This window comes from Macaca thibetana, chromosome 1 (genome assembly GCF_024542745.1).
Source record: "Macaca thibetana thibetana isolate TM-01 chromosome 1, ASM2454274v1, whole genome shotgun sequence".
NCBI lineage: Eukaryota > Metazoa > Chordata > Mammalia > Primates > Cercopithecidae > Macaca > Macaca thibetana.
The window spans coordinates 170000603-170016881 of record NC_065578.1 but is presented as its reverse complement, the minus strand read 5'-3'; the positions used below and the strand labels follow the sequence as shown (position 1 = coordinate 170016881).

General features: G+C 35.3%; 1 protein-coding gene across 1 annotated transcript in view; it reads left to right on the top strand.

Moving 5' to 3' along the window:
* The window catches only part of CDC73 (cell division cycle 73), a 145696-nt gene that overhangs the window by 110559 nt on the left and 18858 nt on the right, over window positions 1-16279 (top strand). The window contains exons 14-15 of the mRNA XM_050782830.1: window positions 7571-7732; window positions 10685-10785. Of these exons, the coding sequence (XP_050638787.1) occupies window positions 7571-7732; window positions 10685-10785 (263 nt within the window). The remainder of the gene's footprint in view (window positions 1-7570; window positions 7733-10684; window positions 10786-16279) is intronic.

Below are 16279 nucleotides of genomic sequence, written 5' to 3'. Positions count from 1 at the left end.
CGTGTGCCTATTGTATACCAGTACCATGCTGTTTTGGTGCCTGTGTCCTTATAGTGTAGTTTGAAATCAGGTAATGTGATGCTTCCAGATTTGTTCTGTTTGCTTAGTCCTGCTTTGGCTATGTGGACTCTTTTTTTGGTTGCATATGAATTTTAGGATTTTTGTTTTAGTTCTGTGAAGAATGATGTTAGTATTTTGGTGGGAATTGCATTGAAATTGTAGATTGCTTTTGGCAGTTATGGTCATTTTCACAATATTGATTCTACCCATCCATGAGCATGGGATGTGTTTCCATTTGTTTGTGTCATCTATGATTTCTTTCAACAGTGTTTTGTAGTTTTCCTTGTAGCGATCTTTCACTTTCTTGTTTAGATATATTCCTAAGCATTTTGTGTGTGTGTGTGTGTGTGTGTGTGTGTGTGTGTGTGTGTGTGTGTGTGTGTTTTGGCAGCTATTCTGAAAGGAGTTGAGTTCTTCATTTGATTCTCTGCTTGGTCACTATTGGTGTATAGGAGAGCTACTGATTTGTGGGCATTAATTTTATATCTGGAAAGTTTGTAGAATTCTTTTATCAGTTCTACGAGCTTTTGGAGGAGTCTTTAGGGTTTTCTAGGTATACCATCATATCCTCAACAAACAGTGACAGTTTGACTTTTTCTTTACCGATGGATGCCCTTTATTTCTCTCTTGTCTGATTGCTCTGGCTACGACTTCCATTACTATGTTGAAAAAAATGAAGAGAGTGGACATTTTTGTCTTGTTCCAGTTCTCAAACAGAATACTTTAAACTTTTCCCCATTCAGAACTACGTTAGCTGTGGGTTTGTCATAGATGGCTTTTATTGCATTGAGGTATGTCCCTTGTCTGCCAATTTTGCTGAGAGTTTGAATCATAAAGGTTGCTGGATGTTGTCAGATGCTTTTTCTACATCTATTGAGATGATCATGTGATTTTTGTTTTTAATTCTGTTTATGTAATGTATCACATTTACTGACTTGTGTATGTTAAACCATCCCTGCATCCCTGGTATGAAACCCACTCAATCATGGTGGTTTATCTTTTCGATATGTTGTTGGATTGGGTTGGATGTATTTTGTTAAGGATCTTTGCATCTATATTCATCAGGGATATTGGTCTGTAGTTTTCTTTCTTGGTTATATCCTTTCCTGGTTTTGGTTTTAGGGTATTACAGGCTTCATAGAATGATTTAGGGAAGATTCTCTTTCTCTATCTTGTGGAATAGTGTCAAAAGGATTGGTACCAATTCTACTTTGAATATCTGATACAATTCAACTGTGAATCCTTCTGGTTCTGGACTTTTTTTTGGTTGGTAATTTTTAAATTACCATTTCAATCTTGCTGCTTGTTGTTGGTCTGTTTAGGGTATATAATTCTTCCTGATTTAAGCTAGGAGGTTTGAATCTTTCCAGGAATTTATCCATATCTTCTAGGTTTTCTAGTTTATGCTTGTAAAGGTGTTCATGGTAGCCTTGAATGATATTTTGTATTTTGGTGGCGTCAGGTGTAATAGCTCCCATTTTGTTTATCTTTTCAAAGAACCAGCTTTTTTGTTTCATTTGTCTTTTTTTTTTTAAATTTTTGTTTCAATTTCATTTAGTTGTGCTCTGATGAGGATGCTACATGTAAACCAGCACACTAGTTGATGTGCCATTTATCTGAGTGATTGGCTTTGCCTACAAGAAAACTGTTGTCCAGGTCTGGCGTGGTGCCTCATGCCTGTAATCTCAGCACTTTGGGAGGCTGAGGTGGGAAGATTGCTTGAGCCCAGGAGTTTGAAGTTTGAAACTAGCCTAGGCACCACAGCAAGACCTCGTTTCAAAAAAAAAAAGTTACAAGAATAGAAAGACCTCAGCAAGACCTCGTTTCAAAAAAAAAAAAAAAAAGTTACAAGAATAGAAACCTGAAGTCTGGTAGGGAGATAACAGGCTTTGTAGATTGTCATAGTAATAATGTAAACAGCCCACTGTAAAATTGTAAAAAATTGAATTCTACTTTGAATAAAGAAGGTAAATTCATAGTGAAATACATATGGCTTAACTTTAGAATTAAATAAATGCCTAAATGTATCTGTAGAGATATATTTAAAGTTCTGTAGGCTGGGAAGCAAAAAGTATAACATTCGTCATATTTGAATTTCAGATGCATTTTTACCTTTTGGATGTTACCTTGTAGACAGCTGTATTATTATATATTGATAGGCCAGAAGTGATTTGTTCAAATTTCTTGTTCAAGAGGAGGCATTGTTTGTTATTTAAGGCTTAAGTCTGGCTAGTACTTGATAGACTTAAATTTTGCCCTCTTTAACATCCTAAGTTGTATTCCATCTGGTCATTGCTGCAATTAGCTGAAACTTCTAAGCTGAGAGTGGAGTTGTAATGGAACAGGATACATTGACAGTTGACCTAGGGTAGCTGAATTGATAGTGCTGTAATATATAGCACTTTGGTCACATTCTTTGTTAAGTTTAATTAGTTCTAGAGTATTATATACTTATTAATTCCAATATACACAGTTATTATTCATGATTTAATATCTCTCAAAATGTAATATGTCATATGATTGATGGTATCTTAGAGTTGCTGTGGCTAGGTGGCAGTCCTGACACAATTTTTATTACTGGCACATGCACAAAATAGTGATGGCAATTCATAGTTTCATCAGTTCTGTGAGGTATGTGCATAGATGGTACTATATATGTGGAATTTAAATGTGGTGCAAAATATCTTCAGAAAAGATATGGTGCAATTTATCATTGAAACAGTTATTATGGAGGAACAAAGAGAGAGGACTCACACTACCTGATTTCAAGACTTAATATCAAGCTGCAGTAATCCACACATTGTACTAATGATGTAAAGATAGTTAGATGAATGAAAATAATGGAGACTGCGTAAATGGGCCTGTACTATTTTTGACAAAAACGTCAATGCATTTCAGTTGAGAAATGAGTGCCTTAGCAATAAATGGTACTGGAACAATTGGATAAATATATGGGTGGAGAGGAATGATTCTCAGCCATTACCTAACACCATACACAAACATTTTTTAAGGTAGATTATACACACAAACTTAAAAGCTAAAACTGTAAGGCTTCTAGAATAAAGCATAATAGAATGTTTTTGTGACTTTGAAATAGACAGTGTTTTTTTTTGTTTAAGAGTGAACCATAGGCCGGGCACGGTGGCTCAAGCCTGTAATCCCAGCACTTTGGGAGGCCGAGGCGGGTGGATCACGAGGTCAGGAGATCGAGACTATCCTGGCTAACATGGTGAAACCCCGTCTCTACTAAAAATACAAAAAACTAGCCGGGCGTGGTGGCGGGCGCCTGTAGTCTCAGCTACTTGGGAGGCTGAGGCGGGAGAATGGCGTGAACCCGGGAGGTGGAGCTTGCAGTGAGCCGAGATCCCACCACTGCACTCCAGCCTGGGAGACACAGCAAGACTCCATCTCAAAAAAAAAAAAAAAAAAAAAAAAAAGAGTGAACCATAAAAAAAAAAAAAGAAATTTTAAAACTTCTGTTCATCAAAAGACACCATTAAGAAAATAAAAAGGCCAGCCACATGCTGGGAGAAAATCTTTTCATTGCACATTTCTAACAAAAGGTTTGTATCTAGAATCCTGTGTGTCAGTATTTTTAAAAATCCAATTAAAAATAAGAGATAATGATACTCCACAAAAGAAGGTATACAAATGGTCAATCAGCACATGAAAAAAAATTCTCAGTATCATCAGTTGTTGAGGAAGTAAAAATTAAAATGATGTTGAGATACTATTTCACATACCCGTTAGAAAGACTAAAATTCAAAAGACTAGAAGTCTCATACATTTTTAGTGGAAGTATAAAATGGTTCAACTGCTTTAGAAAACTTCCTGGCAGTTTCTTATAAAGTTACACATAACCCCATGAGTCACTCAAACGTATTTACATAAGAGAAATGAAAGCATGTGTTCACAAAAACACTTATACAGGAATATTTATGATAGCTTTACTTGTAATAACCCAGACCTTGAAACTACCCTGCTATATACTGAACATTTGTGTCCCACAAAATTTATATGTTGAAACTTAGTCACTAATGCCAGGGTATTTGGGAAGTAATTAGGTCATGAGGGCTCTGTCCTCACAAATAGGATAAGCACCCTCATGAAAGTGGTCCCAGAGAGCTTCCTTGCTCCTTCTGTGATATGAGGACACAGCAATAATACAGTTTACAAACCAGGAAGTGGGACCTCACTAGATACTAGACTTGCCAATATCTTTATCTTGACTTCCTAGCCTCCAGAACAGTGATGAATTCCTGTTGTTTACAAGCCACCCCAGTCTATTTCTATTATTGTATCCTGAATGTACTAAGACACACCCAAATATCCACTAGCAGGAGAATGGTATTTTCTTACAATAGAATTCTACTTAGCAATAAAAAAGAATGAACTACTGATACATCCCACAGCAGGTATGATTATCAGAAACATTACATTGAATGAAAGAAGCCAGGTACAAAATAATACGTCTGGTATATGAGTGTGTGTATATAAATTCCCAAAACAGAAAAAACGAATGGAAAGCAGAAGAGTGGTTGCCTGTTGGGAAGGGGAATGGCATTTGACTGAAAGGTATATAAGGAAACTTTCTGTTTGATGCAGATGTTCTTTATCTTGATTGAAATAGTGCTTATACTTAGTATACATTTATCAAAACTCATCTATTTGCGCATTTCACTGTATGTAAATTTTATGTCAATAAAAATGTTATATATTAAAAAATACACTGAAATGAAGCAGTGGAGTGCAGATTTGATACTTGAATTCTTCCACATTAGAGGAATGACATTCCCATTCTTTCTTTTTTTTTTTTTTCTCCGAAGGCAGTCTCACTCTATCACCCAGGCTGGAGGGCAGTGGTGTGATCTCGGCTTGCTGCAGCCTCCGCCTCCCGGGGTCAAGATTCTCCTACCTCGGCCTCCAAAGTATCTGGGATTACAGGCGCATGCCACCACACCTAGCCAATTTTTGTATATTTAGTAGAGACGGGGCTTCACCATGTTGGCCAGACTGGTCTCGAACCCCTGACTTCAAATGATCCACCCACCTTGGCCCCCCATAGTGTTGGGATTACAGGCGTGAGCCACTGCACCTGGTCCTAATCCCATATTTTTTTTTGCAAAGCAATAACCAAGTGCTTTATGGAACCTAAAAATGGAAGATAGCAAGAGTAGATGAACCTATTTTGCCTGAGATATATGTGAAACAATTACCAGTTACACACATCCAGCAGTGCAGCCCAAGCCAGAAGAACTAACCAGTTTTCTGGAGGGATGACTGTGATTTATATAGAATATCATAGTTTAATTGGCAGTATTTTTTTCCTTTCATAGTGGTACAATATAATGGTGTAGCTCACAATCATTGATGTCTTAGATTTGATGGACTGCAGTAGGGTGAACAGGTAAAATTATATTGACTCTGTGGAATACGAATCTTTTTTGTAGACTTAACTTTAGGGAAGAGGTCATAAGATCTATCTTTATGTTATCAAATGAGATCTTTGCTGAAAAGCGTTTTGAAATAAAGCTTTTTTAAATTGCTTATAGAGATGACTGCAATTCTAAGAAAATATGTAGATAGAAGTTAACATGCTACAGTATCTAAAAATTCTAGGATGGTGGTTAATTGTAAAAACATGTTAATGTTTCTGAACTTTTATAAAACGTATCAACCAGTGTGTAGACATGTAGATGCTGTGTAACTCTTATTTCTTAGGCATCAGAAGTTGAAACAGGTGTATAATAGACTTTTTATTAGTTTGGTATTGTAATAGATCACCCATTTGTATGTATTTTGTATTCTAGTCATATGATTAAAGTTTATAAGGAATTTTTTACAAGTAAATTTAAACTTTAACACCATGTTAAAATTTCAGAAGCCAGAAAAGAGAGAGATGCAGTCTTATATTTAACAACTTAAACATTTCAAATCCCATGTAGTTACAGATTGAGATAAAACAAAGCATTTCTCTTGGCAGTAGAATCCCTTTGTTCTGTGTTTGTGGAACATAAGTTCAAGAGGGCAGGGACTATGTTTTGTACTACTATATATTATAAAACTTACAGCACAATATGTTGCACATATTATTAACTTAAAACATTTTTGTTGTGGCTTTTTATTAGAACACAATTTCAAACAATGCACACATATTAAGTTTTCTAAATAATGTGTTTCATTATTCAAAGTATTAGTACTGCCTGGCATTTTCTAAGTGAGCTTGATCAATAAATAAACCAAATGCCACAGGAAGCAAATGATTATCTGGGGGAAATTTTTAAATGATATAGAAATCTTAACTTTTTAGCCAAATGTAAAATGGATGTGAGATCAGCTCAGAAACAAAGTTCAGTATCATCATTATCACCATGAACTAAAAACTTTCTAGACAATAAAATTAATATTACCTTCTAATGAATCCAATATGTGGAATTGAAATTTTTCAGAGAACTCTAATTAGCACAAGTTCTCCTGTGCTTTTTGGTCCTTTCACCCTTTCATCTCTTAAACGTTAGAAGCAGAATGATACTTTCAATATATTGATTGTATTCTCTCCATTTTATTGGAGAGACTAGATCATAGCTAATAAAATATGCTGTTGGACTGTTAGGATTATGTATATATTTAGAAAATAAGACTTCTAAAATACTTTGTGAACACTAGCCAATTTTATATGTGGTAATAGCTATCCAGATTGCTAAGTTATTTTTAAAAAAGAATATCTGTCTTGAGAATGGATCCACATAATTAAGTTGATAGATGCCACTAGTTGATGATAATAGCAGATTATCAGCATACACTGATTTAATTTTCTTTTTTTTTTTTTTTTTTTGAGACAGTCTCGCTCTGTCTCCCAGGCTGGAGTGCAGTGGCCGGATCTCAGCTCACTGCAAGCTCTGCCTCCCAGGTTTACGCCATTCTCCTGCCTCAGCCTCCCGGGTAGCTAGGACTACAGGCGCCCGCCACCTCGCCCAGCCTAATTTTCATACTTTAAATTTTTCAAGGCTACTCTGAAGTTTGATGGTATTTTTGTAGTTTTGCTGAAGCATAAAATTAAAAAAAAAAAAAAAGTGTTTTGTTAAGCTCCTGGATAGGCTAAGTCACAGAGTAAAGAAGCCTGCTAGCCACAACAACTTTTTCATTTCAAATTGCTTTTTGATTTCTAATAAAATTCCTCTTTATCATGAAGTTTCCCTCTAATAGAATTTGAGAAATTAAGGATTAGTGTGGAGAATGCTAAGTGCTAGTTGAATGAATATAAATTGTGTGTTGTTACACACACACAGTCCCCAACTTAGGGTCTGAGTAAGCTTGAGTTCTGTTTGGTGTACAGAGGAAAGACCTATACTCTCCATGATCTGTACTTGCAGAGCAGATTTATTGAACAACAAACATCTTTAGTTTAAAACGAATTAATGTTTAAAAAATTATTTCAAGTTATAGTTTATTTTCCCATTTTCATCACATGGAATACATTTGGCTTTTTCTCATCTCTGTTTTTTCAAAGATTTGTCCCATCAGATGAAAAGAAGAAACAAGGTTGTCAACGAGAAAATGAAACTCTAATACAAAGAAGAAAAGACCAGATGCAACCAGGGGGCACTGCAATTAGTGTCACAGTACCTTATAGAGTAGTAGACCAGCCCCTTAAACTTATGCCTCAAGACTGGTAAGATAGTCTATATATATATATTTCTTTTCACAGGTGTTGAATCCAAGAGAATGAGTGTTATTATTGCTGTTGATGATGTTGCTTTTTGAGAGATGGAGTCTCACTATGTTGCCCAGGCAGAACTTGAACTCCTGGACTCTATCAGTCCTCCTGCCTCAGGCTCCCAAGTAGCTAGGACTACAGGTGCATGCCACTGCACCTGCCAGCCTATATTTTTTAAATATTCGTTTGTTTTCTGTGTATTGTTGGTTGTTTTTTCTTGTGTGAGCAACTATCAAATTTTATCATGGGTTCTAAATAGGAACTGTCTTTGAAAAGTATGCTAATGTATATTTAGTTTGGTCATCAATAATGTTAACATTCTAATAATTCCTCAATAACTTTATATTTTGGATAGGTAAACTTGATTTTACTTTTAAGAAGAAACATTCCAACTTCTGGAAAACCCAGTGTAAAAAATTCTTTCCACTTGTTCATTTGTTCTGGATGAGCTTGTAGAACCCAGCAAATTAGACTAATGTTGTAAGGTATTCTATGTTCAGATTTTTGGTTTGGAGAATTTCAATTATCTGGTAAGAAAAAAGTGAAGGCATACTTTTATTGTAAGGGAATAATCTAATAAAAATGATAGGAACAGCTCTTTTATCATGGTTTAACCCTTTTATTGCATTAAAATGTTCTTTAACAAAATATTAAGCTGTTTATAATATAAAGTACCTATAAATTTAGACACACAGATTACCTTATTTCTTTAATCTGAAGTAAAAGTTGAGTATTATCTGTGATACAGAGAATGCAACACATGGCACATTAGATAAATTTACCTTTGAAGTACTTGTTAGTTTTTGGGCATTAAGAAGTCAAGGCATTGTGAATATTAATATTAAAAATTTTCTTAAGAAAATTGCAACCAGGGGGCACTACAATTAATTGGTGTCACAGTATCTTATAGAGTAGTAGACCAGCCCCTTAAACTTATGCCTCAAGACTGGTAGGATAATTATCTCTCTCTCTCTCTCTCTCTCTCTCTCTCTCTATATATATATATATATATACACATACATACACACACACACACACACACAAAATACATGTTTATATATAATATATATTATATGTAATATATATAGAGAGAATTATATATATAAATTATATGTATATAATTTTTAAATTATAATTCTTCTCTGGTACCTGATAGATACTTCGAGTAATGTAGAAAGTAAGATTAGAATTTCAGATATCAAGCTTAAAACCAAATAGGAAAGTTATACCACTTGTATTTTATGTTTGCAATGTATTTGCAGAAATAATATAGTGTATACAAATGTCACTATGCTGTAAAATACTGCTTGTGTGTATTAGTTAGGATCTCCAGCCATTGAAGTCTCCAGCATTTTCCTTACTTCCTTATTTTCCTTTTCCTTTAATTATCCTTCCAAGAATTCAAGGGGAGTAACATTTTTATTACCCTGCTTCTCTGCTGATCCTATAAGACCCAGTGGAATATAAGTGATCTCTGCCCATCAAATTCCCTTTGCTTTGGCAGGCATCTTGGGCTTTCAGCTGTTATAAGTTACATCACGAAATTGAAGGATTATTTAATAGTGTGCTGCATTGCCAAAGATGATTTTGACAGTTTGAGGCATGTATCCTGTGAAAGGGAAAATTTTTTAACTTAAGACTTAATTTTAGCCTCAGAGATTTTGAGCAGCTTAAGAATTTTAAGCTTGCAGTTTTTAATGGTTCTTGCAGGTCTTCTGCTTGAATAGAAGGTAACTCTGGTGTAATGTTTTTTTGTATGTCTGCAGTCTTCATTAATTGCAGTGGTTATCAAAGTGTGGTTTGCAGACCTCAGGTCATTCCTAAGACTCTTTCACAGAGTTGCAAGATCAAAACTGTTTTCATAATACTGAGATGGCTGTTCTCATGATTTATCTGCCCTTAAATAGGAACAGTAGCATACCCAGTGCCCCAGCATAGTAATTTATTCTCCTCCTTCCCTTCTTCCCTTCTTCCTTTTCTCTGTACTTCTACCTTCCTTTGTCTTCTCCAATATGCCCATGCACCTGTTTCTTCATTTATACACTGAGGTTTCTAATAGTGTCCAGGGAGATCATTGGATTGTTTTGAAGATTAAATGTGTTAACATCATAAGTAATGCATAAAGTCCTTCAAATGGCACTTGACACATAGTAAATGCTCAGTAAATATTACTAATTTCAACCATTATTGTTGATGTTGTTGTTTCGTTCCCACCTCTTTAGATATTGGCTTTACCTGTTTATGGCAGTACTACTTATAATTTCTCAATTCAATTAAATATTTTGTAAAATAATGAAATTTGAGGGTCTATAAAGAATTTTGTTCTTTCTAGGAAAACTAGGTTGATTGGTTGGGAAAAAAATTGCTTTAAAAAATACTTATACATTTAGGGTGAATGAAACAGTTGTAAAACAATTGCAAAAATTATAAAAGTCTAAATGGTTTCTATACTCAGATTACTTCCCAAGTAATCACAAGAACTCAGATAAGGCCCTGGGACCTTGTAAAATGGTTGAGGAATTCCTGTAATGTAATGTTTTTAGTTAAAGTAAAATATTTAAGATGTGTTTGAATTTTAAATGATGTTTTAAACAACTTTTTTGATTACTAGTTATCAACCACTATTCCCTATTGCAGGGAACAGAAAATGAAAACGAAATTACATACAAGTATTGTCCATTTAATATGTTTAAAAGACTTAGGTGTAAAAACCAGATATATGGGAAGTATAACAATCATGATATTGAAAAGGTGGTAAGTACTTACCTTCATAGAAGGATTGATAAGACTTTACCACATAAATGTTTATGGGTCTGTTGCCTAAGAGATTTATTAGTAGCTAAAGCTCAAGTTTGAAATAATCTCCGTCTGTCCCCTACCTCCCCCCATCCACTTTTCTACTTGTAGGGACCGCGTTGTAGCCGTTTTTGTGCAGGGTCCTGCATGGCAGTTCAAAGGTTGGCCATGGCTTTTGCCTGATGGATCACCAGTTGATATATTTGCTAAAAGTAAGATTCTCTTTATATTTACTGCTTATCCAGTATAGAAATGTTCTCACTTTAAGAGAAAGAGTCATATAGTTCTGCGCATATGATGTGTATATCAAAAGATTGCTGTTAAGTAACATATGTTAATGTTTAAGCATCTGTGACATAATTTTAAAAGTTTCGTACATTAATACTTTCTGTGTAGGTGTATCTGAAAGTGAATATTGCCTATCGCACAACATCACTAATTATTTTTAGATCACTTAAAAATCATTGGCCAGGCACAGTGGCTCACGCCTGTAATCCCAGCACTTTGGGAGGCTGAGGCAGGCAAATCACCTTAGGTCGGGAGGTCAAGATCAGCCTAAGCAACATGGCAAAACCGTGTCACTACTAAAAATACAAAATTAGCTGTGCGTGGTGGTGCACACCTGTAATCCCAGCTACTCAGGAGGCTTGAGGCAGGAGAATCGCTTGAACCCAGGAGCCAGAGGTTGCAGTGAGCTGTGATCACACCACTGCACTTCAGCCTGAGCAACAAGAGCGAAACTCCGTCTCAAAAAAAAAAAAAAAAAAAAAAAAAAAAATCAGTACTGTTGCATGTCCATACATTTTGATTACAATTGATGCCAGTTTTAAATGGGTTGGCTTTTGAGGAACAGAAATGTGTAGCCATGACTAAAGTGCCATAATGACATTTACCAGCTCTTCTTTTCATCTGTAATGATTGTAAGATGATTGACTTTTTCTCTTCATTCAGATCTCAGCTCAAGTGTTCTCTCTTTAGAGAATCTGTCTCTGACTTTCCTGTTTCAAATAGCCATCACCACTTCCCAGTTGCTCTTTAAGCTTTTTTATTTTCTTGATAGCACTTACCATTCCTAGACGTTTTCTAATTGTTATACCTTTATTCTAAGTGTTCCCTAGCCAGAATGCAAGTTTTGATGGGGAGTCCTTCTCTGCCTTATTTACCTTCGAGTCCTCAGCACAGAAGAGTGCCTGGCATAGAGAAGCTTTCAATAAATATCTGCTGAATGAATTATTTCATGCATATTTAATGTTTATTAAACATATTAGCATAGATTGATATAACAAAAGATTAATTTCACCTGTTTATTTGCTGGAAGGGGATATTCCAACAATTAATTAATTGGAGTGTTCAATTAGTAATGTAAGTAAAATTACTTTTAAAAAGTCATTTTCATGAAACAACTATGTTTATTAGAAATGACAACTTTATTATGAATGTTGATTGTACTATTCTGAAATGTCTTATGTTTTTAGCAGCCCCAGTTTTTGTTAGTGGTACCATCATTTTTCCTTAGAAAGTACCCAAGCTTGAAAGTTTTAGTCATTTGTTCTTCTGTTACCTTCATTCATTTAAAAAAAAGAATTCTAATATTACTGTAGGAGATTAGTCAGGGTGGTGGGAGAAATTATAGAAAAAAGATACAAACCTTCTTGGAAGGCTGGGAGGTTTTGCAAAAGCTTCGAAAGATAATTTGGCTGAAGTCAGCCAGATTCTCTTATCCGGAGCCTAATAGCAAAGGTTAGATAACCTGGGGATATAAAGAAATTCGTCTAGATAAGTTAGTTTACTTAGGCCTTTAATCAGCCGTGGGAGTTGGGGGTGGGGGGTGGGGGTGGCAGTGGGGCAGGGGTTGGAGGTGGGGGGAGGGTGGCAAGGCAGTGGCGACCATATTAATTACCCTTGAGTGTGTTGGCTCAAAGCCTTTGTCATTAAATCTGTAATAAAAAAATGCCAGCGTGTGTGGGCTGCGGCCGCTGTGACTCTATGGTATCCTCCTCGATGTCTGTGAGTGGCCCAGTCCCCTAGCCGCATGTCCAGGGAAAAACCTGTGTCTGCATACATTTTTCTTCTGTCGTTCGGCCAGGGTCTGCAGGTTGGGCCTGGCAGCTGACGTTATGATAGATTTTTATGTTATTTCTGAAACTTGAATAATGCAGAGTTGGTAAATAGAAAGTTAAATAAAAAGAGAATGGGAATTTTAATGAAAGTAAAATGTCAATGTGAATTCTCTTTTACCTACTTGCTTGCCTTGTTGAATAATATTTCAACAAAAAATGATTAGAATGTCTTCAAGATATAAATGTATGAAATTCATTAGGAATATAAAGTTTTTATTTTTGTTCAAATTGTTAGTCTTCTGAAATTTAGATAAGAATTTAGAGAATTTTCTTTTAACAGTCATCAGTGATTTACTTTCATAAACTATTCTTTCTCTTCCACCTATTCCTTCTACACTGACTCCTTTCTCTCAGCGTTTAAGAATACTCTTTCCCCTTCCATCTTAAACAACAAAACAAAACCCTTCCATTGACCTCCCCCTTTCCCCTAGCTGCTTCTTTTTCCTTTTATAGCTACACTTGGGAAAGAATTGTCTCTACCCATTCATTTTCTGTTCAAATTCCCTGTAGTCCGGCTCTTGCTCTCTACTAAAACTGTTTTCACTGAAGTCACCAGTGACTCAAATACTGGATACTTTTAAATTATGAGAATTTGATTCTGTTGACTACTCCTTTTTAAGTTACTTTCCAAGTACCTGTTATACTTTGTCTCAGATTTCCTTGCTACTTTTCCTCTGGTTATCAACTGCAGTGGACCCTTCAACATCATGCAGTTGAAAACTCCCATATAACTTTTGACTCCTCCCAAACATACGTACTAAGAGCCTACTACTGTTGACTGGTTACCTTAACTGGTAACATAAACAGTCGATTAACAAATATTTTTCATGTTAGCATTGTATATTGCATTATTAAGATAAAGTAAGCTCTAGACAAAAAGAAAATGTTAAGAAAATCATAAGAAAGAGAAAATACATTTACTGTTCATTAAGTGGAAGTCGGTTACCATAAAGGTCTTCATCTTCATTGTCTTCACATTGAGTAGGCTGAGGAGGAGGAAGGGTTAGTCTTGCTGTCCCAGGTGGCAGAGGCAGAAGAAAATCCATGTATAAATGGACCCACTCAGTTGGAACTTCTGTTGTTCAAGGATCAAATGTATATGGTTATGTCCCTATTTCTCATCTCCTGTGACTCTAAATACCCTGTCAAGAAGATCTCATAGCTTTCAGTTATCACTTATATTCCCTTATTCTAAAAATTATTATCTCTAGCTTGATATTCTGGACCTATATACCTCATTCACTATGAGATAACTTCTCCGTGATATCTCATTGATACGTCATACTCAAGCTTTTTCAAATGGAATTGGATTGTTTTACTCTCTTCCTTATTCCTCAAACTATTTCTTATTATCTGTTAAGTCCTTTTCAGTAATTTGTCTAAGCCAGAAACTTGTGAGTATATTATCTCTTAGCTTTTAGTTGGTCTTTTTGCTTTCACTCTTCTGGCTTCCAGTCGTTTTCTCCATCAGAATACACTGTACAGCATTGAGGGAAAACTGAGAGCATTTGGGAGTATTTCTATAGGCCTTGATAGAAAATTGTATTGTATTTTGTTGATGTTGCATAATTACATGGAATACATCATTTGAGAGAAAATATTAAATACTGATTTGCATAAAATTGCAAAATAAAATCTTTACAAATTTAAAATGAGAAATTTAAGCTGATATCTGGATATATTTTAGATATGTTATATTTGAGGTGGCTATATTTATTGACATTTAAAAATTTTTTATTGATACATAATATTTGTATATACTTATGATGTACATGTGATATTTTGTTACATGGATGGAATGTGTAATGATCAAGTCAGTTTTTAGGGTATGTATAACCTTGAGTATTTATTATTTCTGTGTTTTGGGAACATTTCAAGTCATCTATTCTAGCTGTTTAGAAATATATAATACATTATTGTTAAGTATATTCTGCTACTCTGCTTTTGAACATTAGAATTTATTCCTTTGTGCAGCTGTTCACCATGGCATATGTTTAACTATGTAACAATCCCGCACATGTACCCCTGAACTTAAAAGTTGGAAATTAAAAAAAGAATTTATTTCTTCTACCTGTATGTTTGTACACATTAATCAACTGCTTTTCATCCCTCTACTTCCCTCCCACCACACACATACACACACCCTTCCAACCCTCTAGTATCTTATCATTTTACTGTCTACCTCCATGAGATCAACTTTTAAAGTTTCCACATATAAGTGAGAACATGGGATAATTTGTCTTTCTGTGCCTGATTTCTTTCACTTAATATAATGACCTTCCCCTTCTATCCATGTCGCATTGCCACAGATGACAGGATTTCATTCTTTTTTATGGCCAAACAGTATTTCAGTGTGTATATATACTACATTTTCTTTATTCATCTGTTGATGGATTTAGGTTGATTCCAAATCTTGACTATTGTGAATAGTGCTACAGTAAACAAGGGGTGTAAGTATCCCTTTGATAAACTGATTTTCTTTCCTTTTGATAAATACCCAGTAGTAGGATTGCTGGATCATCCAGTAGTTCTGTTTTTAGTTTTGAGAAATCTGCATACTGGTTGCCATAGTGGCTCTACTAACTTGTATTTCCACCAACAGTGTAGGAGTTCCCTTTTCTCTGCATACTTGCCAGCATCTGTTATTTTGTCTTTTTAGTAATAACCCTTGTAATTGGGGTAAGGTAATATTTCATTGTGGTTTTGATCTGCACTTCCCTGATGGTTAGTGATGTTGAACATTTTTTCATATATTTGTTGGCCATTTATTTGTATGTTATCTTTTGAGAAATGTCTGTTCATGTCCTTTGCCCACTTTTTAATGGGATTTTTTTTTAAATTGTTGAGTTTCTTGAATATTAGTCCCTTGTTGGATCAATAGTTTGCAGATATTTTCTCCCATTCAACAGGTTGTTCTTCACACTGTTTATTGTTTCCATTGCTGTACAGAAACTTTTTTCTTTAATATAATCCCATCTATTTTTGTTGCTTGTGCTTTTGAGGTCTTAGCCATAAAGTCCTTGCCTTGACCAGTGTCCTGAAGCAGTGCTCCAGTGTTTTTCTGTGTTCTATTATATCCCACTCAGTTTCTGTGATATCATTATTTTGAATTCTTTTCTGATATTTCCTGAGTTTATTTTTCATTGGGATCTGTAGCTGGAGAATTATTCTGGTGTTTTTTTTGTTTTTGTTTTTGTTTTTGGAGGTATCATAATTTATTTCTTTTTCTATTTTCTTGTGCCCTGTGTTCATATCTGCACATCTGGTGTAAACATTGATGCTTCTAGTTTTTTGAATTTGCCTTTTTAGGGGAGGACTTTTTCCTGAAGATGTACCTATGATTTTGATTGGGTGGGACACTTTGGCTTTGATTCTTGGTACTGGCTGTGTAATTTCTTACCTATAAACAGCGTCAATGGTGTCTGTGGTTTCCTCAGTGGCTTAAGGTATGCTTGTTAGTGGAGGGTGTGGTGAAGTTTTACTGGGGTCAGTGACATCAGGCAGGCTAGTCCTTGGGCCCCAGTGGTGGCAGCAGCAGGCTGAGCCTGCTTGTCTTTGAGTCCCAAGGCCACGTATGCTGGCACCT